The 27,824-nt window shown below is 51.6% G+C and overlaps 1 protein-coding gene and 1 long non-coding RNA gene across 5 annotated transcripts in view; one reads left to right on the top strand and one right to left on the bottom strand.

Moving 5' to 3' along the window:
* Positions 1-3,664: 3,664 nt before the first annotated feature.
* Positions 3,665-20,678, top strand: LOC114217284 (uncharacterized). Its single transcript, XR_003610952.2, has 4 exons — positions 3,665-5,115; positions 5,325-5,543; positions 6,445-6,543; positions 17,791-20,678. It is a non-coding gene; the product is annotated as an uncharacterized LOC114217284 (long non-coding RNA).
* FRMD4A (FERM domain containing 4A) overlaps positions 4,886-27,824 on the bottom strand; it is a 210,993-nt gene continuing 188,054 nt past the window's right edge. For all 4 annotated transcript variants that reach the window (XM_028114121.2, XM_028114123.2, XM_088025802.1 and 1 more), the window contains exons 21-23: positions 25,329-26,212; positions 23,017-23,113; positions 4,886-6,010 (exon numbers count right to left, since the gene is read on the bottom strand). In XM_028114121.2, the coding sequence (XP_027969922.2) occupies positions 5,908-6,010; positions 23,017-23,113; positions 25,329-26,212 (1,084 nt within the window). In that variant the 3' untranslated portion in view covers positions 4,886-5,907. The remainder of the gene's footprint in view (positions 6,011-23,016; positions 23,114-25,328; positions 26,213-27,824) is intronic.

The following is a 27,824-nucleotide window of genomic DNA, read 5'->3' as shown; positions in this document are numbered from 1 at the left end:
CCTCCAGAGCCGCCGGAGGGGGCTAAGTGTCCGGTGTCCCCTGGATCCCGATACCAGGACATTCTCCATCTTCTCTCCTCTTGGGGGCCGTTCTCCGCTGACTGCTGTCTGCTGACCGGCCCCGCTGTCTCTTGCCCCTCCCGCTTAGCGGTGGCCTCACCGGGCTTTGCGTGGGCCAGGCTGACTGGGGCGGGGCGGGGTGTCAGCGCCCCATCTGCCTCCACACTCACCAGCAACGTTTCTTACCTTACTGGGAGGAAAAGCTGTTCTTCCACCTGTCCTAAGGCTGACCCTGCTTTCTGAGCACCTCGTACTGTGTTCTGTAACTGACTTTCTCCCCCTCCCTGCACTCCTGATCTCCCAGAAGTCTCTTCAGGACACGGATGCTGCATCTCTCTGGTTTGCGGCGGGAGGTGAGAAAGAATGATTGGGTGATCATCCAGTGGGGTTGGCAAGATGGTGGGACGATCCCAGGACTTCTGGCCTGACCCTGGACGGCTGTAGGGCCTGCAGCTGAGCTGAGGAAGGTGGTGAGGGAGCAGATTCCGAGGGGAGGCTCAGAACCTCCACTCTGGCCATGTTAGCATGTTAGACCTGCGGGGGACAGGTTGCCGGGTGGGAAGAGGTACAAGCTCAGGAATGCAGGGATCAAGACAGGTGTCTTCAGCCCCTAGATGACACTGAAAACCCTGAGGCCAAGGGAGAGCTACCGGAGGCGTGGTGGACGATAGAGGGGGGGAGCCCGAGCACAGAGCTGGGACACGCCGATGCCCGGGCGCCGGGGAGAGGAGAACCACCAAGGAGGCTGGAAAGAAGGGCCCCAACCGTCGTGAGCAGCAAACCCTGGAGGGCGTCGCATCCTGGCCTTCCGGTGCAGGACCCGAGGGGGTCCATGGGGCTGTGTTGCTGGTAAGTCACATGAGCTGAGAACAGAGAGTTAACCACTGTCTGTGGCGCTGTGGGAGGCCTTCACCTTGACAGCAGCGGTTTTGGAAGAGTAGGGGAACAAAGGCAGGCCTGGAGTGGGTTTGACAGAAAACGGATGAATGAATGAAAAACAAAAGGAACCTACTCGTATGTAGGGACAGCAGTTGATGGGGAGAAAAATGGGTTTCTGATAAAAGAAATCTTGTACAATTGTAAATGTGTGGGCTCTGTCAGTCTGCTCGCTGTTTAGACCCCTGCACTGCAGGCCCCTCAGCTCCTGTCTGAGGGGACAGTGGCTGTGCCCCGGGGGAGACTTTGTGCACAGCAAAGAGGGTGTAATGCAGGAGGTTCTTGCCCTCTTGGCGGCCGTGACTCCCAGCATCTGGCTCTGTGGACAAGCTTAGCAGTGAGATCCCGCTTAAGACACCTGGGGGTTTCGTCCCCTTTGGACTCCTTTGGAATCTTTTCCTTCTGTTTAATGTTGGCGACTTTGTTTGCCCTTATGCTGTGGTTGTGGGTCCGTGTCTAATCTGTGTGCGTGTAGGCTTCTGGAGCCTGGGCTCCTCCCCAGACGTGCAGTGCATGACTGCTCGCCAGCCCCGGCCAGTGGCTATCTGGCGCTCGCCTTACGGAGGGTCTTACGGATGGGCTGTTTGGAACTGGTACTCTGGGAGAAAGCAGCAAAAGGCCTGGGCTCTGTTTACTACTTTCTGCTGGACTTCTGGGTGTTTGTGTTCTCTGGTAACAGAAATAACAGCTGTGCAGAACTGCTTTGTCAGCGCTGTGTGTGCGCACGTGTACGCGCGCCGTAAAAGCTGGAGAGAAGTGGGAAAGCAGTGTCTTCCTGTGTTGCCTTCATGAGATCGTCAGAGCTTAATGAGCAGATCCTGGATTTATCTCCTGAGCTGTGACATGTTTACACTGAAAAGACAAAAGATCTCTGTTTGACATGAGCGCTGATTATTTTGAGATACAGAGCCACTGGTTGCTTTCAAGGGCTTAGAAGTGTAAAATGTCCTAACGAGCTCACTTCCGACATGCTTCGTGTTCTCTTGTGGATTGTTTTCATTTTGGGCAGGGGTTAGCTCGCTCTAGTGGCAGATGCTTCAGCAAGGGCTTTCCATCCGGGGGATGTTCTTGGCTTCCGGGCTTCTGGGCTCCCGCTAGCGAAGAGATGCCTGTTGGGCCAGGGGGCCGGGGACGCAGCTCCAGCACAGTCTCTGCAAAAGTAGGCCAGTCGCCGTCTTGTCGTTAAGTGGGGGCTTTGGTGCCTGCGGGCCTCGCCGGCTGCTGTGTGGGTGATGTGATTCAGGTGGTGGGGGACAGGGTTTGAGTGGTAGGGTGAGCACAGGGCTGCTGAGGAGCCTGAGCATCCTGCCGTCTCCCTGATGGGCCTTTGGCCTCCTGCACAGACCCCGGGGGACCTCATGGGGGCGGAGAGCCCAAGGATGGCCTCCGAAGCCCCCATTCCCTCAGTGTCTCTTCCACCACGTTCCGCTGTGTGGGAACGGGACCCACGCCTGGCATGGACTGCATACAGGTAACTATTTGTAACCACCAGTGTCCCGACAAAGACTGACCTCTAACCTCAGATCCCTTTTTGTGGCAGGAATACATAGTAGAGAATGTGTTCTCTTTGTATAATTAACAAGGCAATTAGAGTAAGGGAGAATTAGCCTTGACTACACAAACTGAGCTTATCTGTATCTGGCAAGCCGGTAAGATCAGCTTTCGATGGACTTTAAAAAAGGAGTCCAGCAAGGCCGCCGGCGCCCGAATTAGAGATTTCCAGAGCCGATGAAACAAAATCTCCAAGAGGCAGCTGAGATCTTTTCATTTTGAAAATGCTTTAATAAGTGTTGACAACACTGTTTTGCAAAATGTAAAGGTACTATACAAATTCTTAATACAAAAAGAATAAATTAAAAGCAGATTTCTTTTTAATTCTGCAACTTTGTCTACAACATACATCCTTTTCATTGATTACAGTTGAACAGAATCCAGTAAAATCATTTTCCATGCTCTACAGTCAGTTTCAGGAGCAACCTAATCCTTTCTCCCCATTATTAAACTAGAGTCCATTTTACACAACGTGTGATAACTATTGACATGAATGTATATGTAAAACTTTACACCTAGTTAACTAAGCAGTAACTGGTCATCTGATAGCACCTGGAGGGGGTCTGCTCTATTTAGAACTAACACTGAATGAAAACGAATTGGGATTTTAACAGTTTCAACACTCACCTGCGTATAATAAAAAAAATCCACCTGTCTCACAACAAAGTCTGATGTAAGGGTCCCCACCAGTCTTCAGGCTAAACAGGCAACTTCTTACATGTATCCAAAGAATTCAGTAGGGGCTTTATATCAGAGCAGGGGCTTCATATTCCGTCTTATTTTGCTTGAAAGAAAGACGGATCTGTGAAGAGCTTGCAAGCGCTTGTTTACAGTTAACTGCTGTTCCCCACCACACTGATCCTTAATCCCGTGGCTCTCAAAGGACTAACATTATGTACATTTGTAGTAACCGAATTCAGCAGCTCAACAGTAAAACCTGTTTTACTTCATCTCTTTCCTACCAGACTATCGTGGCCTTTGTCTGAACTGCAATTCCCCTCCCTCTCCGTTCTTTTCTGCCTCCTGAATTCAAAACCCAAGTGTTGAGAAAGATTTTTCGTCTCACATTCCCTGTCACCCAGCTGGGCTAAAAGCGTGATCCGGGGTGGCGGTGGGGGGGCGGGGGGACTGCAGCCTCGACTTGAAACTACGGGACATGCTGTGTAACCTGCAGCCACGTGACCTCGTCCCCTCCTCTTGTTTCTCTGCACTTTTCCTGTCGCACACGGTTCAGTCTGATTAGCCAGTGTGTCTTTGGGGTGAAAGAAAAATGGCCCAGGGTATAACGTTCTGAATGGGGAAGGGAAAAAAAACCTGTTGGCCGTAGCTCTGATCGTCAAAATACCAGCAACAAAAATACCACCCCTCCGTCCCCAGGATCGGGTAATAACATTAGAACCAGTTTTGTCTATCCTGCAGGGTTTACCCAAGTGTTCTGTGAATGTTCGCCCCTTCCCCCAAGCTGTGTCACCAATCCAGTGCCCACAGGCCTGGGGAAAGCAGGCCCTGAATTGTCCGGAGTGGCCCCAGCAGGCCGTGAGCCCACAGCGCTTCCCAAGCTGCAATAGAGGGAGCGTTGTTAAACTTACTTTAGGGTCCATCTTCCCTCCTGGTCTGGTAGAGTCTTGTTCTTGGATTACACATACGTAAAAAAACCGAAGATTTTTCTTTTTACGCTAAAGCTAACTGTGGTTCTGCTTTCCCCCAAAACTACCCCACCCCAGCTCCTGTCCCTGGCTGTCAAATGCCTTTCCAATAGGAAGTCGTTACAAGTGAGAAAAACTGTCCCTCCCCCCGCCCACCCCCCACTTGCGCCAATAAGCACAGCGTCCCACCTCCGTGGAGACCGTGTTTGTGCCATTTTGAATAACCCAACTAAGAGTGTGCGCTTGTTAGGATTATAAAAGTATTTTTGAGGCCTTTGAAGATAGATGGCTTTCCAGTTGTGTCTTAAGCATAGCTCAAGACACATGTAAACGTGCGGCTCTTTCCTCCCCTCTGGGTTTCTGCGGACGACTGTGGTACGTCAAGGTAGCTGCCGACGCCGGAGGCATCCGGGCCCTCTGGGAGCTGGCGTGCCCTTCAGCCCCGCTCCGCCTGCTAGCTAGTAGACACGGGAGTCAACTCTTCCTACCTAAGGGCATAGTTGGGTTCTTGGAATAAGTGACACATTGGTAACCGGGTGCCGAGAGAAGTCGGGTCTGAGCTCTTTGTCACACAAGTGCTAACAAGTATAAAATGAGCCACAACAGTTAAACACTCGAATGGATCGTGATGTGCTTTTTCCCTTGGTTTCCCATGAAAAATAAAATCAAACACCTTGTGCAAAACAAGAGGACACGCTTTTACTGCTTGTTTTAATGAGAGAGAAGCGCTTTTGGCAATCCCCACCTTCCGTTTCCTCCAGATCCCAGCAGGAAGGCGGTGAGCTTGGACCCGACCCCCGTGCAGACCGGGCTGACGGCGCCCCCCTGCTCCCTGCCCGCAGGCCTGTCCTCCGTGTGCACACCCCCGGGGACCCGAGCCCGCGGCGCCGCTCTGGCTCCCTCCACTTGACCATCATACCGGGTTAGTTTTCCAGGCTCTGGCCTGAGAGAGAAGGTGGGCCGTTAAGGGTGAGGGATAAAGAGGGGAAACAATTTACAAATGGTTGACTTTTCACTGTGATGAGTTAGTAGCAGTTAAGAATTTAAAAGATTTCATTGCAGAAAGAATGTCTTCCTCTTGGCCCCTCTTTTTTTATTTTAATTTTTTTTTTTTTTTTTAATCTTTGGCAGCGTAGAACTGATTGTGATCCTCGGATGCATCTTGGACACGTGAAGCTTCCTTTTTCAATCTCCTTCCCCTCCCCCGATAGCCACTCCCCCAGGGAACATGTCAAGTGTCAACTGAGTGTTCTCCGCGCGCGCACGAGGCGTCCTCCTCACCGAGCACGTGGTGGGCCCGCGAGGGGGGGCGCAGGCCGGCCACAGCGGACAGTCCTTCGGGATCACCCTGTACGTAAGTCCCCTTTCCTGTTCTCCTGCCGCTTGTCCACGGGAACTGGATGTCCGCCATCTTCCCTGATGGGTCCTGGCCTGGGGGCTGTCACGGCAGGGGGAAGCCACCAAGGTGCCGCTGAGGATTGGTGCCTGGCTCTCCGTGGGCGAGAGCGCCAGGGGGACACACAGTGGGACCGGAACCTTCCAGAATGTCTCCTCAGTCAGGTTTTTGAGGGTGAAGGGGATGCGGAGACGGGAGGAAAAAAAGTGCTGAGGGCCGAAGCTGGTGCGGGGTGACAGTGCGTCTGGGTAAGGCAAATGAGAGGCAGTGAGGTGATCTCTGAATGGCGTTGAGGCGGTCAGATCGAGGCCGGCTGGCTCACACGAGGGTGCCGGGCTTGGCTTGCTCCTGCCCGTACCACTGGACGTCGGCTAGTTCGGGATAGAGGGAGGAGTCCAGGAAACAGCTGTCGGTGTAGCTCCTGCAGGGAGGGCGAGGAGAGCAGCAGGTTAGCGGCGCAGAGCGCCCAGCAGGGCAAGCTGCTCCCCGATGCGGCAAAATCCACCTGTAGGGGCCCTGCCGCGGGAGCCCCCTCGGGGGGCGAGCAGGACGGAGGCGGGGCTGCCCACGCCTGGCGGAGACCTCTCCGAGGTCCTGTCTGGGCCCTACCCTTGGCGCGCCGCGGGAGCTTCCAGAGCTCCGGGCTTCCACGGGATTCCGCTTTTCGGAGAACAGCTGCTTGGGCTGCCCTCCAGGAGACCCCAGGCACCGCCAGCTTTGCCTACATACTGTTCTGTCCCAGAAGCACGTTCAAAACATCAAGCGAAACGGGGAGGATATGTGGACGGGAGTCTAAACAATTTTTTGAATGCGTGCTATTTATTTTAAATAACATGCATTGTTTTCTGATTCTAGAAACTGTATGGAAGACATACCACAAACTAGAATGAAAACAAAAGACTTAAAAAGTCTTTGAGGTACGTGTCACCATGGAGGCCAGGGAGAAGCCAAGAGGTAATTACACAGACACACCGAAGCCCATAGTCGGTACTCAGAAAAATAGCCCCTTGCTGATCCCAAACTGGCTCTTTCGGGGCAAGAGTAAAGGTCAGGAGCAGCCCCTGCAGCCTGAGGAGATGGGGCCCCCCGCCCCCGCCCCGTGGCTGGCTGCCTGAGCTCTGCGCTCTGTTCCTAAACTGCGGGTCCAGCTTGGAGCCCCTTGGGTGCTGCTGCCTTTGTTCCCAGCGCAGCTCCTAGCTCCCTCTGAGTGTCGATTTGTACTGATTCCTACAGGGATGAAACTGGGGGCCCTGAGCCTCCAAGTGTTGAAGCGACATGTCCCTTGGGTGACGCTGGTCTGTGATTCCGGGTTATTAGGTCTGTGTCCTTAACGCCTGGCACTAGGGTTTGCGACGGGACGGGTGAGGGAACGTGATCCTAATCCAGCGTGGTGCGGAGAACAGCGAGCTGAACGAGCACCTTCCTCCCAGCCCCGTGAGTGAGAAGCTGCAGTCATGCCCATCTTTCTGATTGGCTGACCTCTCCAGGAACGAATGGATGAAGGCATTGTGGATTTTGTAAATGTTTCTCAGCTGGCTTTACAAAAACCCATGGAAGCTGGAAAACCCAAGGCATCAGTGCCATCGGTGGCCTTTGCCGAGAGCCCTGGCCCTGGAACCTCCTGATCTAGTGGGAGTGAATGCTGCGTGCAGAAGCAAAATGACATACAGGCCCTTCCTTCTGATGCCGGCCGCGGGTCCCCGTTACGGTCCGTAAGCGCTGAAGGGCTAACTCCCACGCACCCACCCTGACAGAAGCGCCTTTTGCCACGTGCCTGAGGGACTGAGAACGTTTTTCCGGCAGAAGGTAGTTGGATCCACAGGGACATACGCTGTATTTTGGGAGACAGTCCCTCTCTGACTCCTTGTGGTCTGGTGGTGCCCTTCCCTCTCTCCCAGGTGAACAGGTGACCCAGGTGGGCCAGTCAGAATCCTCCAGCCACAGCCCCTGACTGCTTCAAAGAAGGGCGGAGGCCCCAGCACGGCCAAGCGGCCTTCACCTCAGGAGTATGTGGGAACAGGAAGCAGAGGCCGAGATGAAAGAGAACTAGCCACGACCGGCTCTACAGGCCCTAAACCACGAGCCAGGCACAATAGTGCGAAACCCATTCATGTATAAAAGAACAGTTGGATCCAAATTGTTTCTGGAAGTTGGAAGAAATTCAGGTTACCTGCTCAGACGGCTAAAGCATCTGTGGAGAAGACACTTAGGATTTTCAGTCACCTGAGTTCCAAATAGCCTCCCCCCTCTTTTTTCCTTCTGGTAGGAATGACCTCCCTGAAGTTTGCACTTCAAAGAAATGGGCTACAGGATAGGTCCTGGCGGAGACCAGAGAGAGCATTTACGTCTCAAAAGACACAGGGAATGAAGGCCAGCTCCTCCCAGAAGAATTTCGTTTCTTAAATCTAAATATTTTGAAATATCTGCAAGGCCTTTTGAGGTGAATAGGGGAGGTTTTGGAATTGGTAAAAATAAAAAACGACGGGTGGGCTTTGAATTGCTTCCAGAGCTGCGTGACTGTGGCCGTAAAGACTGAACTTATAAGACAGGGACACTTGTTTTTGTTCCTCAAGCACTGGGGTTGCAACTTGATTGAGTAAAGGCCAGTAAGATCTTTAAAATTTACTCAGCTGAATTGTTTTCTAACAGTTTGGTGACAGCAGTGGGATCCCAAGGAGACCTCAGATGGCTTCAGGGACAAGAAACACAGGCAGCTGTACCTGTGAACCCCCTGAGGTCCCTTTGTCACCATTTCCGAGGGCCATGGCTAAGTTCCTCTTGCTTCTGAGCTCCGCTCTCTCTGCGTTAAGCTCCGCATCGAGTTGGCTTCCCGGTCCAGCATTAACAGTGTCTGGACTGACAGGAGGCTCTCAGAGAGTCCCTGGCCCTCGCTTAGTCTGCAGTCCCAGGCCAAGGCTTGGCACCTGGAACCTCAGTCCTGAGCCTGTGGTTAGTCCCCAGTGCCCATGTGTTGGGGGTTGCTGGTTCAGTCCATAGTTCCGTGCTGGGAACTGCCGGTGGTGTGCACCTACGGTCTCGACCTCTTGGCCAGTCCACAGTATCATCTCTTTGGCTACTACAGGTCTGTTAATGTGCCTGTGAGGTAAAGCAGTAAGAGACCTGTTGTGAGAACCTCAGAAGCCAAAGCTGCAAAATTGGTGGGCACAGGTCAAGCACTTTAAAAGCCGTTAGGGCGCTTGCCCCCTAACTCGAAGACCCCCGTGCCAGGGTAAGTTGGTTACAGAATGGGTTAGATGGCCACCAGGTCACCCACTGACCTCAAAAAAACTTCCATGCCACGAGGTACACTGTGAAATGTCCCAAGATCCCCAACCAGGGGCATGTCCATATTCATTTGTCTCTATGAGACCGAAGGCTCAGCTGAAGAACGGGCATCCCCAGGTTCTAAAGAATGGAGTGCGCCACCTGCCAGCACAGTTGCTTACTTTGTGTCTAAGAACTGGGGTAGTACAAGCTAGAACTACGGTGGCCACTGGGAAGCGATTTCACTCCACAGTGAAACTGAAGGCTCTTAGGCCCTTGCCCTCAGAAGACCGGAACCTAAGAGCTGAGAGACTGATGTCCCGTTAAGTGCCTGACCTACAGAAGAATGAGACTTCTCTCCTGAGCAGCGAACACCTGCCCAGGATACCTCCCCATTCTCAAGCCAGTGGACTGGGACTATGGACACTACTAGACCACTCGCCCCGTTTCTATGAGACCACCTTCTGCAAAGCACAAGACTCCTGTGTAAGGATAAGGGCTTATGGACAGGCAGGTTTCACACCAGATCACCTGTCACCCCCTCCAAGACAATCCCGTGCAATGAGGGACACCTGGTCTTAGACAAGCAAGGGCTGTCCCCCAGGAAAAGGAAATACCCCCTCAAAGGCACACTGTCAGACCTCTCGGGAAAACTCCAAAAATGGGATCCCAGTCTTGTCAAGGCTCTACAGGTGCCCCCCCCAAACCCCAGGGGTTTTACACTAAAAATAGTTACAGCCTCTCATGCACATGGACCAGCAGTACTGAAGACAACCTAGAATCCCAGCGGTCATTACGAGGAATGTTCCAGTTAGACAAGTTCGTTCATTTTGAAGTGCATGTGAATGCAAGGATTCCTAGACAGAATGGGACACCTGTTATAATTGGCATGCAGAAGCCTCCAGAAGGCTTCAGGATTCTGAAACCGCTTCACTGAGATTCACTGCAAAAGGGTAATGAAAAGCTCAAGACAGAAGCAGCACCTGAGACAAAAGCCCGTCCAACTGCTGGGACGCCTGCCACTCTCCTCCTTTACACCCAAGTGCTCCTGGTATTCGTCCTGTATCTGGATGGTCTTCCACCCCCACGAGCCCACATGACTACACACACAAACTGTCTGTCAGAGTAGGCTCCCCATATGGGGCTTGAAGAGTTGCCAGGACTCGGGGGGATGCTCTTGTAACTAAGTGCCACCAGTTATTCCTGAAACAGCCAAGGGGAAACTAAACCTGGGACACCTTGGCAAGTCCTGGTAGTGCAGCGGTTACACTCGTGCTTTAAACCCCACCTGCTGCAGAGCCCACAGATGGGAATCCTGGAAGAACTCGGAAGAATCCTTACCAGAGTCCTCTCTCCCAAATCTCGGTAGCCCACTCGAGAGAGGAAGGTAGAATTTGGCGTCCCTTCCCTTCCAGACCCACGGGGTTGCTGAACCTTTCTCTCCCAGCGACAGCTTTGCCCTCCCGTGTCCTGTGAGCTTGGCTTGGCAACCATCACACTGGGGCTCCCAGTATACGGCCAGGCAGAGAAGTGGGTTGAACTCCATGTACGGCTGGGGTCCTGTGCTTACTGCCAGCCCTTGGGAAGTGTCTCAGCCTCTGTTTTTGGTCATCTTTTAGTGGCTCTGGCTCTGGGACAGTGGTGTTCTCTGTACCCTCTCTGAGGACACCTTTTGTGTCCATGGTGGTGCTCAGTACTAGCCAGGAATATTTACTGTTTGAGCTCAAGCCTGACAAGAGAGCCGAAAGGAGTTTTGGTAGCTCTGTGGTCAGCAGTTGGCCAGATTGGAAGTACAGAGTCCTCATCAGAGCCTGACAGCAACTTTTTGGGGGGCTTTCTCCCCTAAGCCAAGAGGAAACCATGTGCTCAGAGGGAAAGAAAAACATTTTGCAGCCATCTGCGGAGGGATTTACTAGAACAAGCCAGAGACTAAGCTCTAAAATCTGGAACACAAGAATCTTTTGATTTCCATCCTAACTGAAGATCTTGATAGAAAGCAGCAAACTGAAGATAACGTAGTGGGATGGGTGGGTCAGCCTGTGATGTCACTCGGGTCACAACCCAATTTCTTGAGGAATCAAAAACGGGGGTCCTTGTCTTAGAACAAATCACATCTTTATCAGAACAAATACAGCTCTAGTAGCAAAGTCAAGGCCCACCTGTCATTTTTACCAATCCCCAAACCTTCCCAATTCGTCCCAAAAGGCTTGATCTGGATTTAAGCAACAAAGCCCTTCTCCGAGGAATGATGGGAAGGTTCTACTTGCAGGAACTTGTCTTGTAGGCCATCCCTTTCAAGTGCAAACTTCAGGGAGGTCATTCTTACCAGAAGGAAAAAAAGCGGGGGAAGGCTGTCTGGAATGTAGGCAAATGAAAATCTTAAATGTCTTCTCCCCAGATGCTTTAGCCTCCTGAGCAGGTAACCTGAATTTGTTCCAACTGTTCTTTTGTAAACTAGTCAGTTTTGCATTCTCACCCTGGTCTCATGGCTAAAATTTAAAACGAAAGCTGTAAGATCTCTTTATGACTGTGGATGGATGTTGCAGATGGGTGACATTTTCCTACCTCTGGCTGGTACTGCCAAAATTAATTTGTAGAAGTTTTTTTTTTTTTTTTTAAAGATTTTATTTATTTATTTGAGAGAGAGAGAGAATGAGAGAGAAAGCACATGAGATGGGGGGAGGGTCAGAGGGAGAAGCAGACTCCCTGCCAAGCAGGGAGCCCGATGTGGGACTCGATCCAGGGACTTCAGGATCATGACCTGAGCCGAAGGCAGTCGCTTAACCAACTGAGCCACCCAGGTGCCCAATTTGTAGACGTTTTAATTAATTGGCTTAAAAAGAAGCACTTACTAAATGAGGTATTCTAAAACTGTCACAAATAGAGGAATAAGCCTCGTATTTTTCAAGTTCACGTGATCTAGGATGAATCTTCAGTATATAAAAGCTAGTTCAAGTTTGTGGGTTTAATTAAAATGGGAATGTCTCCAGAGACCTATACCTTTCATTTTACCCGTTTGCTAGTGATTTGAATTCTTGTTATCTCTGTTAACAAAACTCGTTCACAAGGAAGAGAACTTTAATGTCTTGAGAAGTTTTCATGACTAACATGAACATAACTGCTGCTGATCCCAGAGCACGCACAGTCCTTCCTACACCTCAGAGGCTGTACCGCCCTGTCCCCCTCCATCTCCAGGACTAGTAGAAAGGACTAAAGGCATCATTAAAACCCCATTAGGAAACTTCTTGGCAACTCTCGGATTTCTCTGGACCAAGATGCTGTTTCTGCATCTAAAGTCCTTACCTTTTGAAAAAATAGTAACTGGCAGACCCATGCATTTGCCTCCTTCAGTACTCTGACCCTCAGATCGCCCAACAAGACCTATTAAAATATTGCCACAATTTCCAGAAACCTCTCTCTCAAATTCAAGAAGCTTATGCTGAACAAGAATACGACCTGACTTCTGACTCCCCTTCAGGAGCCACATCCTGGAGAATACCGGTACGGGGAGAGACTCCCTCTTCCCTGGGGTGAAAGGACCTTTCTGGTACTGCTGCCCAGTTCCTGCACAGCTAAACCTGGAGGCGTCTGCCCCTGGATTCATCTTTCCCGACTTCCAGGAGTCACGGGACCGAAAAGGAACAAAGGCAAGAGCTCCAGCCGTCAGCAGCAGACGGCTAGCCCGAAGTCGGACCAGGCCTCTCTCACCGTCCGCCTTTACTGTGGAAATTGTGATGGGCAAAAATGAGTCAGACTCCTCCACCTAAGTGTTTTCTTCCTCCCGTTTGCTCTTTTCTGTTGCTCCTTGACTTGGAAAGACCGTACCTTCCTCTGCCAAGGGAGACAGCCTCTCAGGCTGCTGGATCTGCCTTCGCAAACTCTGATCTGCCCATGATTTGGGGGACCCCCTGGGCTTTCCTGTGGCCACTTTTCCTTCATAAACCACATCCAAATTCCCTTCGATGTCAGCTTATACAGTTAAACTTCCGCAGCCACGCTTTCCCAGTGCTACCTCTACCTGACCAGTGAGATACAGATACCTCTGTGCACCGTAGCTGGCATCACGAGGCTCTTACGATTATCTAAATCAGATCTGCCCCCATCACAAAGAACTCTCATCAGAAGCATGTGCTTTTGCAAGGAATTTAGAACAACTCTATTTCAGGCTAGGAGACGGACTTCCTGAATATGCCAAAAACCTAACTGACCCCTGGCTTGAACAAGCAAATGTGACAATGAATCCATGAACAATGCTGCTTTAGCAGGAGTGGTCTGTACCCCGACAGGATTTATCTTTGTCCAGGGTGGTGACCGTTCTCCTGGGGCCTACAAGTGCCCAGACTGGCACATAAGCAGGCAACCTCTTTGGTTCTTCTCTGTACCCCAACTGTCCACAGCCAAACTGAGACACCTTACCGGTCAGCTCCCCTGAATTTACATTATCAGGTTAGAGGAGACCAGGAAGCATTCGTAATTCAGGAGTTGCTTCCTTTGCCCCATCTCTACTTCCCTGGTTAGGAGGGGGTGCAAATGAGGCTAGGGTCCCAAACTCTGCTTTAACCCATCAAACAACTTCCGACTCTAGTGCTAAGGCCATAGCCACCCAGCAGAACTCCCCAGATTCTCTGCCTAAAATTGTCCTTGCCAGTAGGCCAGCCCTCGATTATCTCTCGGCTGCGCCATAGTCAATCAACATGCAGACTTGGCTTAACACTTCTGGGGAAGTCGAGGTTCAGTTACATCAAGTCTGAGAACAAGCCCATTGGTTACAAGCCCGTTGGTTACAAGTCCAATCCGACTCATCTTGGAATTTTGATTTATTCAGCTGGTTCGCAACAAGACTGGGCTTATGGTTTAAATCTATACTACAACTGGGTCTTTCTATCTTGTCATTTTGTTTTGCGATTTTTTTTTTTAAAGTACTGAGTTACCCATCCAGCTTTTGTGAAAATAACAAACCTGACAGCATTTCAAAGCCTTGGGCAACCAAATGTCTGACCCCTCTACCCTGACAAAGTCTCCTTGCCTTGACCCAACATAATAAGCTGCTCAAGTGTGGCCTTTTTGCTTGCTACTATTCCTGAAGCTGTTCTCCCCCTGAACAAGACATGGTAAAGAAAAAAGATCCAAGTATGATAAAAGAAAAAGACACAACGAAGAAACAACGTGGATCATCAAAAGGTGAAGTCCTTGCAAAAAACACTTAGCAATATATTGGGTGATTGCTGCCCCTCATGGGGGCTTGATCAAAAAGGGCAAATGCAGAACCCAACCAAAAGGGAATCACTTAATGTCGGACAAAATGGAGACAACCACTGCGGGCTCATAAAGGAAAATGAACCTATCCTTACACAAATTACAGCTCTTCCCAGAAATCAGCAGAGGACACCAGCCAATCCCCCAAAGCCAATTCTGTTCAGGCCCTTTCTGAACTTCCCTGTCGCCTGCAAACATGCATAGTGTGGTTTTTGGCATTGCTACTTTTCAAATGGGGCCAATGAAATCCACTTTCCAGTTCCCTCCTCTGTGGCACAAGACACCTGAGGATGGTTTTCCTCTGCTCCAAGGGACTTGTGTTCCATCTAACAACATCTTTGATCAAGGAAGGAAAAAAAGGGAAAACAATGCCTAAACAACATGGTTGATGAGTGATGCTTTCTTGAGCAAGAGTGGGGAATGTGAAAGGATTCCAATCTAAAATGAAACCAGAGGAGATGAAGTGAAGAATCTCACGCATGTCCCCTCAGAACAACAGAACCTAAGAACTCAGAGACTGATTTCCCATAAATGCCTGACTTGCAGAAAACTGAGACTTATTGCCTCACCAGCGAACATATCCCAAGGATCTCTTCCTGTTCTCCAGCCAATGAATTTGTCTAGTCTCTGGCCAGACTTTTCCCTCTTTGCAAATCCAGCCTGCCCCAAGCCCTCAACGCTCACCTGTAGCTTGCTACAGCCTGCATTTCCCAAAGTGCAGTTCTTCTGCCACTCCCAAATAAACTCCATTTCTGGTCATTTGAGCCTACCTCAGTTGACCTCCTTATTGAGGTTGTTAGCCATTATTGGGAACATTCCAGTTGGATGAGATCATTTAAGTGAACCTGAAAGCAAGGTTTGCCAAATGCAACAGAATGGGTTACCCATTTTCATGGGCATGCAGAAGCTTCCAGAAGGTTTCATGATTCCAAAGTAGCTTCATTAAAAGAGTCATTGCAAAAGGAAAATGAAAAGTGACAGGTACCTAAAACCAAAGACCGTAACACTGACTTGACTTACTACTTCCCTTTATCCTCTCTTACCTCTGAGTACTCATGATCCACTCGCTCATCCTCTTGAGTGCCTTTCCACTCTGCAGAGACTACATACTGTCAGTAGAAGTGCCCCGTTACTGGCCTCAAAGGTGGGCCCCCGTATGAACCCTTCTCATAGTTGACGGGACTCTGAGGGGTTTCCTGGTAACCTGTGACCAGTTGTGCCATTAAACAGCCAGTGGGAGACTGAAATGGAAATTAATGGAAAGCTTTGCCCAATTCTGGTAGATTCCAGGGCTATATGCTCTACTTTAAGCCCTGTTGCTTGGGACCCTGCAGGTGAGGTCCTGGGAAAAGTGGCAGAAGGTGGTAAAGGTGGGAATCCTGACCAGAGTCCGTTTCCTTGATTTATTACGACTCGAGTCTTTACAAGAACAGAAGTGCAGCAATTCACATGGAAGTAATTCAAAGCCCACCTAGCATTTTTAGCAACGCCCAGACATGCCCCCTTCATCTCAAAAAGGCTTGTAGTTACTGTAAAATTCTGGCCTCGGGATAACAGAATTCTGTCTTCGAGAACTTCTGCTCTTTCTCTGTGCCGTCGGGATGTAAGTGTTCTATCTGGTCTTCTCTAGGAACCCAGGTTATTCTTATCAGAAGGGAAAAGGAGCAGGGGGAACAGGTTATTCAGAAACTAGGCAAATGAAAAATCTGGTCTTCATAAATATCAGTGAAAAGTTTAACCCATGTCAGCATGTCACCTTAACCTTTTACCAGGAGCGCGATTTGGATCCAACTATTCTTTTATAAACTGATGGGTTTTGTATTATTTCACCTGCCTCATGGCTAAAAATTTAAAACAAAAGCTGTGAGATCTCTGCATGTTTCTGTGATTTTATATGTCCATGCATGCATATTACACACACGTGGTCTTCTCTGCCTCAGGATGGTATTGCCAAAATTAATGTGTCAAGAGCTCAATTTAATTGGCTTAAAGACACACAAGGGCTACACAAATTATGTGTACTCTCAACAAGAATAATAAAAACCCAAATGTTTTTCAAGTTCATGTGATCTAGGGTAATCTTAAAGCTAGTTTGTTAGTTTAATTAAAATAGGCATGTCTTTAGAGTTAACAGCATGAAATATAAGGAATATTTCCTTCCTAGGTTAACTAAAAGTCAAATAAGCTTATTTTCGGTTACAGAATTTGTCACCAGAAAGGTAATTTGACAGCTGTCTAAATGCCCATGAGACTTTGAATCATCTAAAAATTGTTAACAAGAAAATTAATAGGTATAGTAAGCATGATAAAAGTTTATAAATGAACTTTTCAACAATCATTACGCTTATGTTAGGTCTACTTAGAAAATAGTTTCCAAAACCTTTTTGTTAACTTGAAACCTTAAAGCTATAGTGAGGTAAGTTAAAGGATGTACTTTCAGTGGTATCAGATAATTTCCAAATAAAGTACTGAAATTGTTACTGGACACAGATTTATCCACTTCTCACTTCCTTTTACAGAGAATGTAAAGATATTCGGGTCTGTTAGTAAACATGCTCTGTGCCATACAGAAAAATTTTCTGTGAGGAAGAATATACTTCTAGAAGTCATGAAGCGTCTTTATAGGTTTGCTAATCCATAGACTGTTCATGTAACAGACAATCCACAGGTGCTTTTTAGTTTTTACTAGGATTTAAGAATTCTTATCAATATATGTAATTAAAATTACTTAGAAATAATAGGAGACTGTGGATAAAAAGTAGGCAAGGGAAGTAAAAACGGCTATTCCAGAATGAGGGAAAAAATAGATAAATGGAACAAAATCTGAAAGGATCTAAAAACATTGTAGGTGGTTTGTGGGAAAGGAATCTTGGGAAGGGAATTTGAGGTGTGGTCAAGCTGGTTAAGATGGGAATGGACTTAAGATTTTTAATGAGTTTTAAAGCAGACGGGTGCAAAAATAGAATTTGGTTCTGTCTGTTAAAAGGACAAAGTTTTCTTGGACTTTTGGTCTGCTTTTGATAAGCAATTGTGAAGGATTCTTTACCTGTTAAGTCCTCTGCCTGGTCAGCAAAGATTTTGTGTCTTAGCAAAATAATTTCCCATGCTTCATGCGGTCTTTTATCAAGTCTTCGGCTGCATAAGAAAGCTCCATCTTCTCAATATTAAAAGACCCAAGTTTTGTTCACAACTACTCTTTGCCTTTGTCGCTTTGGTTAGATAGGTAATTCTTTCATAATGATCTGTGATCCTGTTTAGTCCTGTGTTCAAACCTGTTGATGCTCTAACAACTTCCCATAACCAGATTCTTAATGGTGTCTTCCTGACCTGAAAGTAACTTTGCGATTTCCCTAGAGTGTCCCTGGAAAATCTCAAAGGATTTGTCTCTCCCCTTATAAAAGATATTACACTAATTAGGTTTATTTGCAATGTTAAATTACATGGGAAGCTTTGTCACATAATAAAAACCTTAAGTTTTTTGTACAAACCACGTTATTAGTATAAATGGTCTTGAAACTGAAGTTTCTAGAAATCTGATATGTCCTGGTATACTGTTATTCATAATTTCAGCTGTTATCTTTCAATGTTGTATATCACAGAAGTAACCAAATTTCCTTGTCAATTTCATTATAATGAACTCTAATCAGATCTGAGCATCTTAAAGTGTTTTGTCATTTACAGCCACTTCATTGTTCTACTCTGATGATTTTGCAAAACTGGGACTCACGGAAAGGAACCCTACCGAGAACTCTTGACCCCTGACACCACTGCCAATTTATAAGGTGCTGAATCCTGGGTGCGTATTTTATGACTGAGGAAGGCTCCGCCTGATGTCTGGTCCAGTGCAAAAGCTGGAGACCTCAGAATCAAACCGATGAAGAAGAGAGCTTGTGAACGTCAAGGTTGACAGCTTCCTCCCGGGATGTGGGATAAGAAAGTTTCCGTTCCCCCCTCCCTCTCTGACCATCCTTCCCCTAATTCTTCCTCCATGGAGGTCTTCGTGACCCTTCTGCCCACCTTTTTCCTGGCCCTGGCCTGCAGAGACAATGCCACTGTTCACCCGTCTCAGGCCACTGCAAAGGGAGAGGTCATCTAGCCTCCAAAAGACAGCTGGCTGTCCCCCGATCCTCGTGCCCCTGCAGCTCTGTCCGCCCCAAACTTTGCTTCAGCCCCTCTCCCCATCATGTCACAGTCCCTGGTTAAGAACTCCAGGCCCAGGGAACTTTGCATCCAGGCTCTGTGCAAAGAAGGGGACACCAGGCAAGGGTAACCAAATAAAACCACAGACCTTCGAGTTGTACTGGCCCCCGTGCTGTCCTCCTCTGAGTCCCAAGCCACAGACTCAAATGGGAATGACCAGGAAGCATTCATGAATCAGAGTTCGTTTCCCTTGGCAGATCCTACGCCTCCCAGACAGGAGTAAGCACAAGCGAGGCTGCACTTGGGGGCCTCTCCTTCACTCTCGCAGATGTGGCAGAATCAGCTGCGAGAACACGAGCTGCCTCACAAATTCCTAGGCTCTCTGCCGAACTTGTTCCGTAACTATCTTTTAGCTGAGGTGGTGCTGTGGCCAACACCACTCGCTGTGCTCGGACAGACGCTTCTGGGAAAGTTGAGACTCACCTACACAAGACCACTACACACGGCAGCTGGCTTAAGAAAGGGACTCCTTCACCGGGGTCTTTCTTGGACATACTTGGTTCTAATTGGTTTGGGCCCTGGGGACCATGGCTCCGAAGGACACGCTAGACACTGGGCCTTCTCCTGCTCTAATAATGACAGCAGTCCCAATGGTGCACGCTTTAGATACATGTTTGCAGCCATTCACCACCCAGCAAAGGATCTCCCTAAGAACAGAACTTCAGAAAAGGAGGAAAGAGAATGACCACTGTAAAGAACGAACCCGATCGCAGGACCTGTGAATACCCTACAGAGATTCAGCCAAAACCTGTGATAACTCCCGGGCATTACGTTTTGATCACATCTCTTGGTGAGGCCGAGAGTCTGATCAAAAGGAGGGACGTGTTAAAAACAAGAAACCAGGCCCCAAATAGAGTCACTGATGCTAAGACCCCTGTCACCACGCTGAGGACCTCAACTCAGTGTATCAGTTCTCCCAGAAATGAAGTCAAACTAGTCAATCAGGCATCACCTGATCAGCCCAAGTGAGGTCATGTGTCTGATAAGACCCCCTACCATTTCCTAAAGGAAAGCGACCTTGCAATAACCGACTGACTTTCTGCCTAGTGTAAATCCGTGCTCCTGCTCCCTTCTGCTTACAGAAGGCTCATCTTGTACAGCTCCTTTCATTTAGCAGAGGAAATGCTGCCCGACTCATGAGTTGTTGAACAAAGCCAATAAAGTCCGACTTCAGTCCTCAGTTGAGGTTTGTTTTTTGAGCACCATCCTCCTTTTAAAGGCTAAGCCCCTGTTTTCCTAATCTCCCATCTGCCAACGTGAGAGAATTCCAATAAAAACTCTTCCATGTCTCCTCCTAATTCGTTCGGGACCTTGTCCCACCCTGCTTTTGAGGGCGAAGTCTGGCTCGCTCTCTACAACAAAATGAGGCTCTTTGCTGTTTACCGAACACCCTTACCTGTTGCTGCATCTGTGTTTTTGCCCATGGAGTGGCCCCTCTCCACGTCCCTAACCGCCCCAGCCCCAGCCCCAAGCCGTGGAAGCCAGATTCAAGAGGTATCTCCATGAAGCCAAAGTCCTCCCACTCTCCTTGGAATGCTCTGAAGTCTCCGAGGAGTTAACACCTAAGTCCTGCTCTTCCTTCCTCTCGCCTGGCTCCTGTTAGATTTTTCAAGCTGTGGATTTGACCGTGAACTCCTGGAACTCTGGTCTCAAGCATGGTTCCTGGAACAGAGGTTTCTATTTTTTGGTTGGATAAGCTTACAACTTTTTATCTGCTTCTGAATGGTATCCTTATCTTTTTTAGTTGACCCTTGAAATACTATTTAGATCTCAACGTTTTGTCTGCCAGATAGATTCTGGTCCCCTGGAAGCAGAACCAGACCAGGTGTTACTGGTTTTCTGCCCACTGGAGCAGTGCTTCGCAAATATGAACGTGCATTTGATTGACCCAGGGGACCTCGTTAAAATGCAGATTCCAATTCGGTAGGCCCAGGAGTCTAGTTTTCCAGCAAGCTCCCAAGTAATAATGATGGACCACATTTTGGAAAGGGGCACCTGTCCCTCAGGAATGCTGGATGAAATCATGGGTGCGCTTCAGGAGACTAGGTCAACTCGGTCTGCTTTAGGTGCTTTGAAATGTCAACCTGCAGGATGCTCTTCTCTCCATGGATTAAACCATGGTCACTAAACCAGTATGTACACGGAGTCTGGAAAGGGCTAAGACATACTCTGAGGTCTTTTCTGGGAAGTAGCATGGGGAATATCTAACATCCGGTACACAAACATACATATAAGCAGAGCTCCACATGTTTCCAGAAATAAGACATAAAAATAACAGCTTCCACACCATTCAGAAGTTGCCTTCTGGAAATGGCGATATGGGCAGGGGGGACACATGCAGCACATCTGAGACCACAAACTCGAGAGCGGTGAAAGGGGGGAGGGCTAGGAAAACCAAACATTCCCTTACGGTACCTCTATTCATCAGTGCTTTGGTGAGTTGGAGACTCAGACCCATCCATAATGGGTGAGTTTTCTGTTGCTTCTCTGAACAAAGGAAAGCAGAAGGAGGAAGAGAAGAGAGGTCATGTTAAAGAGAGGAACTGACACAGACATGATTAGTAGCTTATTAATACACTGGAGAGATCAGCTGACTCCACACCCCAGCGTTAGTGACAGATCATCCCAGCATGCAGAACTTTCAGCCCCCAGGAGTGTGAGTCAAAGACCTCTTCAGTTCTGTGAGGAAGGCAGCTTTGGTACTTTTAACCCATTTCTCATCTGGTCACATCGCGGAGAATAGTTACTGGTCGTTAATGAGCATTCACCTCAACCTGATAAAGGTTTACGTCAAGGACCAAAGTTGTTCCCAATTTGTCCTGAATCCTCACCAGCTCTCTGTGTTGAGACCCAGGTTTCAAGGCCAGCTCAAGCACGTGGGCATTTGAGGTTGTGCTCACCCATTTCAGGCCTGCCGTCGGTCATACATTCAGATCAGGGGAGACTGGGCATGACCCAGAAAATGTGGAGGACCCAGCCAGAGAGGCCGCAACCTGAAGTTCTTATTTGGATGGAAGGGTTGGGCCCCTGGGGGTGCCATCTGGACAGCAGACCTGACACACTCGTGTGAGTTCATCTCGGTGCGTGACTGGGGCCCGAGGCCTTGCAGTAGCTCCTGACCACACCAGATGGCGCTGGCGTGGAGCTGGTAGGCGCCAGAGGGTCCCAACGACCTGGGGTAAGGACGGGGGGGGGGGGGGGGGGGGGGGCAGCTGCTGCCCCAAAGGCTGACCAGGAAGTGGGAGCGGGATGCAAGATCCCCTCACTTGGGGCTGTGGGTTCTCCTGATGCAAATGGACGCGGCAGCAGGGGGCACAGCTCAGGGCCGCTCCAACTCGGGCAGGTGTCAGAATCTTGTTCAAACCCAACTGCCTCGGCCCCACCCCTGAGCTTCTAATTTGGGAGGTCAGTAGGTCATGGATGGTCCCGGACTCGGCATTTCTCGCAAGATCCCAGGCCACAGGTGCTCGGGCTGCTGGTCTGGGGACGGCACTGTAAGAACCACCGGCCCGGTGGGGAAAGACAAGACCCCCGAGGCCAGAGAACGCAGCTTCGTTCCGCCGCGTGACCCTGGACAGAGCACGGATTTTCTCCGGGCCTCATCTTGTCAAACCAAAAGATCTGCGTGTTGCCCCTGCGAGGCCGCAGTGAGGGATATACGGACTCCTCCGTGTCAGGAATGCTCCCAGCCTCTGAGCACACAGCAAGCACTCAGTGAACAACAGCTTCCCTTCCGTCAAATCCTGAGGCCCCATGAAACCTGCCTTAAAATCACCACAGATAAATGAACCGAAAAAAAAGCACGGCTGCCAAGCGCGGGAGCCGGACAGGCCGTGGAGCCAGTCCGGGTCCCGCTGTTTCCCGATGACTCTGCTCACACACAGCTGTCGCACAAGGGGTCCCTGGCTCCTTTACCCACCCCTGTCCACTGACAGAGCGGCCCATCCGGTTGGAGGCGACGTCTGAGGAGCAACAGAAGAGGCAGGAATTGTGAGGACAGCAGCTTCCGTGTATCCGCTGCGCTTCGGGAGTCACGACACCCCACCGTCCCCACCGTCACAGCGCTCGACGCCAACACTGAAAGCTGGGGCAGGGCCTGAGTGCCGGTTTCGGGACTTTTCCTGGGGGCCACGTCGTACGGTTTTCAGGGTCCGCACCCCCGGTCCCCGGTGTTGGTTACCAGCAAGCAGCCGGCCAGGACCGAGGCGGGCGCGGAGCCCCCTGCCCTTTGCCCTCACAAGCATCCTGGTTCCGGGGGGGCGCCCTGAGGAGCGTGTGAGGCCGGCGCCCAGCGCGGGGTGCGCAGAGCCTCTCTCCCCTCTCTCCCTCTCACCTGGCCCAGCAAGTCGGCCTGAGAGAGGCTGAACCCGAATCAAATGCCGCCGGGGGGCTGTGAGCAAAGAAGTGCAGTCTGCCTTCGGGCCCCTACCTTCCCCACGTTCCCGGGACCAGCGTCGGGAGCGAGCGAGCCGGGAGCCCTGGCCCGTCTAAAGGGACAGCCATGGAGAGGAGCCAGGTCAGAGGGAACGGTGGTCGTGAGGCTTCTTCGGGAAGGAAGAGGTTTCCCAGGAACACACCCGCACCCTGTGTTTGCTGACAAACCCCTCTGTCACTGGCGTCCTACACCTGTTACTACGTCCTTCCCGCCTGACGAGGCGGGCTGAGGGTCACTCTAGAGCCTGGGGGAGGTCTGAAAGGGGGACTCACCCAGTCTGCCAGGTTAGGATGTGGTGGGGGCTGCTTGGGGGCGTCGCTCCAATTTCACTTGATGGTGTTGAGCTTCTCTGGCTTTGAGGTAAGGCAGCTGCAGAGAGGGGACGCAGGAGAGACCGGGGTCAGACACGGGTCAGGTGAAGGAGCCTCCGTCCAGAGATGCCGGAGGGGACCCCGCAGCGGGCTCACGGTGGGGGGCTGGCTACCCCTCGCCCCGCGTTCGGCCAATTCCATTTCCCCCCCAAAGCACGTGCTCCGAGTCGAGCTGACCTGGGGGTCCCAGACCCCGGCCGTGCGCTGGCACGTGGCCCCGGGGATGGCGCCGGCCCCCACTGCGGCAGAATCCGAAGCCCCCCAGAGCTCGGAGGGAGGCCTGGGCGGCCTAGTCGGGGAGAGCCCCTGCCTCTAGGCACCGGGGAGAGAGGCCTCCGGGCATCTTCAGATGTGGCCCCGGTGTTAAAACGGTGCAATGAACAGAGAACTTCCAGAAAGGTGCTCAGCACTTGCTCCTTGTTTCAGGCTTGTGACTGACCACTTGACACGGCCAAGGGCGCAGGGCTTTTACGGGAAAGCTCATCCAAATCTGGCTAGGAGGACTTTTTCGATGTGGGCAGGGTTTTTCTAGCTGGGGAAGTTCACTAACAAGTAAACCCTCCTTGAACGCATCTCCTCTGCCTTCCTGGGAATGGAATCTTTCTCATCAGTAAACCTCAGATACAGCCGCTTAGAACTTGGCATCGAAAATATGCTTGCCTAGAGTTACCGAATCGGTCAGGGAAGCGAATCTACTAGGCAAGCGCTACAGTTTTGACCGAACAGAAACGCTCGTGTTCCCGTCAGCCGGCTGCTAACACGGTCAGAGAGGCTTGTGGTAATTTTTTTTTTTTAAGATTTTATTTATTTAGACAGAGACACAGCGAGAGAGGGAACACCAGCAGGGGGAGCGGGAGAGGGAGAAGCAGGCTTCCCCGCGGAGCAGGGAGCCCGACGCGGGGCTCGATCCCAGGACCCCGGGATCACGACCCAAGCCGAAGGCAGACGCCGGACGCCTGAGCCCCCCAGGCGCCCCGAGGCTCGTGTTCTTTAAAAGGTAATATATGTAATGCATCCATTCGTTCCTTCTCAAAATCTGGGGAGTCCAGGGCACATTTCCCTGAGCTTATGTAACAGATGAAGGAGGAACGTGGAGAAGGGTCCGAGGACCTCAAGTCCATGGCTGTCTCGTGACGGCCTGAATCGCTTCTATTCTCGTCTTTAGCCAGTGGGGACAGCAGGCGGGCGCAGGAGGCCTGTGCCTCCTCTGTCCCGCTCTCGCTCCAGCTCCCAAGAATGCCCTCTGGTTCCCGAAAGGTGAGCCCCCTTTTCTGTCCTCCCCCTGACCTTTACCCTCCCCTAACTCTCTCCTGTCACAAGTCGGATCCTGACTCAGGGTTCCCTCTGTTTGCTACTCACTCTTACTTCATTCTTCCCTTTTTAGAAACCACTTTATCATGTCTCAACACCCTCCCCTCTCTTTCCCTCATGCTCAGTCTGAGCGGAGCCCCCTGGCCGAGCCGCCCCCCTCCGTGCGTGCTGAGAGCCCTGCCCGGCCCCGCTGCGCACTGACGGCCACTGTCGGCACCGTCCTTTCCCAGGGAGGGACGGGGAAGGGAGAGGAGCTTCTGAAGCCAAGGGTGGCGCGTCCCTTCTGGCCCTGCTCAGTGCTCTTAGTCCAAGAATAAGAAGTAACCCTTCCATGATGAAATTATCAAGTACTGAAAGCCCTTTACCAAAATTCCTCTGGTCACCTTCCTAACATCACGGAGATGAGGACTCCGGAGCAGTAGGACTCAGCTCTCAGAGCTGACCTCCGTGCGCTACTCCACCCCGCCGCTGCCGAGCCCCACCCCAGGGGACACCGCCGAAAACCGGGTACGCGGCGCCCAAGCCGCCGGCGTCCCTCCGCACAGGGGCCACTCGGGTCCGTGACTAGCGTCTCTGCACAAAGGCTCAGAGCCGTCTGCACGGAGCGTCTCTGACTGTCCCTACAAGAAGTGGCTGGACGGAGGGTTTGCGCCCCGACCTCCTCGGAAGCTGAAGCGGGGGCCAGTAAGCCCAGCGCTGCCCCACGCCGTCCGAGGACTTCGCCCCCGGTGAAACCCGGGCTGGAACCGAGGCCCTGAAGGAGGGGGACTGCCCGAAGGCCTCCAGCCCCAGCTGCCTGACGCCAAGGTTTCTAGAACTGCCGATACTCTGAGCAAACCTGGAAGCCCCAGAAACGGAGCCGCCAGTTCCCACCCCGGGCCCGGTCCCTCCCCGCCGCTCACCTGACGTGGCCTTGCACATCTGGGGCATCCTGGTGACCCTGCTGTGCGCCACGAAGGTGCTCTGGGAGGAGGTGCTGTACTGGGAGCCGCTGTCCGAGGAGGTGGAGCTGGTGTGCGACAGGCGGCTGTGCTCCTTGTGCGAGGCCGTGGAGCGCTGGTACCACTGGCGCAGCTCGTCCGAGACGGCGGCGCGGCCCGCGCCCTTGTCGTGGGCGCCCTCTCGGCCCAGCGACGGAGTCCGCAGGATCTGCGAGCGCGACGGCGTCAGGCGGCCCGCGTCGCCCTCGTCGCCACCGCGCCAGCTCTCCCTGAACAGGCCGCCCGCCGTGTACGAGTTGGAGGTCTTGAACTGCGCCTTGACGCTGTAGTGGCCCTCCTGGTCGCTCTCCAGGCTGCGCACCACCACGGGCGTGGCGCTGCCCTCGATGTACAGCGGGTACTCCTTGATGCGGTACTGCGAGCTCGGCTGGCTCTGGCTGTGCAGGTAGACGCCGTGCGCGCCGCCGCCGCCGCCGTGCGCGCCGCCGCCGCGCGCCGCCAGGTTGGGCATGCTGCCCGAGTTCGCCGCGCCCAGCGCGCCCGCCGCCCGCTGCCGCTGCCGCTGCCGCGCGCGCGCCTTCGACGGCGAGTCCTCGGCCAGCGTGGAGTAGTTGGCGTTCATCTGCGCCGGGTAGTAGTGCTCCGAGCTCGAGTGGCTGGTGCAGGAGGAGCAGTCGTCCATGGGGTCGGAGCCGTTGCTGCTACGAGTCCGTGGGGTGTAGAAGTCGGGGCTCCCCGTGTCGTTCTCCGAGCCCAGGAGCTTGCCCTGGGACTCCAAGCTAGAGCTCCGGTGCCTAAAGTGCAGGGCGAGGCTGTGCAGCCGCGTGGGGCTGAGGTCCACCGACCTGCGGGGGGGGGGGAGACGGCGGGTGGGTCGGGGGGGGTCCCGGGGGGAGGGGGACGGATGGGGGCCCCGGGGGGGGGTGGCGGGGAGCGGGCTCTGCCATCCTCGGACCCGGGACAGGGCACAATTGTCATTTGGTCGGAGCCGCCAGCGAACGCGCGTCTAGGAGACCGGGTAGAAGCAGGACTGCCCCAGGAGTCAGGGTGGTCCCTGCTGACGCCAGGTGAACACAGCGGCCGGCGGGGACCGCAGATGCCTGGAGGCCAGCTGGGCCTCGCCTGCGATGCCTGATTCCGAGTGGGCGTGGGACAGGAGCGGGCACCCACGGAAGAGCGTCCCCTGAAAAAATACGCCAGTAGCCTGGCTTTTTTTTTTTTTTAATGGGGAAAAGGGCTTCTATAGATACAAAGATCCAAGAGAATCCCTATTCTAGCATTATGTTAAATCAGATGAAATGCCCCCTTTTTGTAGCTCAAAAAAAAGTCCAACAGAGGGCACTTCACAGGATTCAACCAAATACTATTATGAAACCCACAACATTGGATTTCCATTCCCCTGAAACTCTAAAATGGAAGGTTGCTGGACCACAGAGCACTTAGAAATGACCCGTGCAAATACTTACCATATGACTACCTTGTCTACAACCCCGTCTTTTTTTGAGTCCACACTATAAACATCCATCTCTGCTGCTGGCGTGGACAATGCTATAGGACAGGTGTGGCATCCAGGGTGGTCCCACTGGCCAATACAGGAAGAGGTGAGTTCCCGTTCTGACGGTCACTCAGGGTAGAATGTGAAGTCCCCGGTGAGGGGCCCTCCAAGACTCGGTCCTCAGTTTCTTCTCTGGTCCCACCCTCTCCCATCACCGGCTCTGGTCATACTGGCCTCTTGGGAACATGCCAAGTGTGGGCCTGCCTCTGGGGCGTGGGCCCTGCTGTTCCCCGAGACAGCCTCAGAACCTGCTACCCCGTCCACTCAGCTCTCTGCTCAAATGTCACCTTATGAAAGAGAACTTCCCTGTCCCTGATGCTCTTACTTCACACACAGTCTGTCTTTCCACTGTGTAGGGCTCCTCTCCTGTTCCTTTTTCTTCTTTGTGCTTATCACCACTTGACATCTTTCTTTCTTGTGACTCCCCACTGCTAAAATGTCACCCCACTGAAAGCTGGAGTGTGGTCTGTTTTGTTCACTGCTCTATCCCCCGTGGGGGTCCCTGGTACGTAAAGGCACTTGATAAAAATTTGTTGCATGAAAGAATGAAGGAGACGATCTTGCCTGGGGAGCTCAATCTTACCCTATGTAAATCCATCCTTTGAGCCACAGTCCTGGGCAATCAGTTTTTGATAAAATGGAATGATGGCTTTGGTTTTGCCTCATTTCAGAAAAAGAAGGTGTGAGTCACAGCTTCGCTTTTGCCTGTTCTTTTTGCTTTTCAATGAATTTATACCTTGAGGCATTAAAAAGTCCAGGATAAACGAGGCATCAGTCAGAAGCTATGTGAAGGCTACAGAATAGAGGTCACCCGCATCTGTGCAACGCTGTTGTGTGTGCAGCATGCTTCCCTGCTAATCTGGCTAGCCCGTCCTGCCTCCATGTGGATTAGCAAAGCTCCC

This window comes from Eumetopias jubatus, unplaced genomic scaffold, assembly GCF_037043125.1.
Source record: "Eumetopias jubatus isolate StellerSeaLion01/CBP00866 unplaced genomic scaffold, mEumJub1_p1.0 scaffold_8, whole genome shotgun sequence".
NCBI lineage: Eukaryota > Metazoa > Chordata > Mammalia > Carnivora > Otariidae > Eumetopias > Eumetopias jubatus.
Note: the sequence above shows the minus strand (reverse complement) of the source record. Positions and strands in the feature narration are given on the sequence as shown.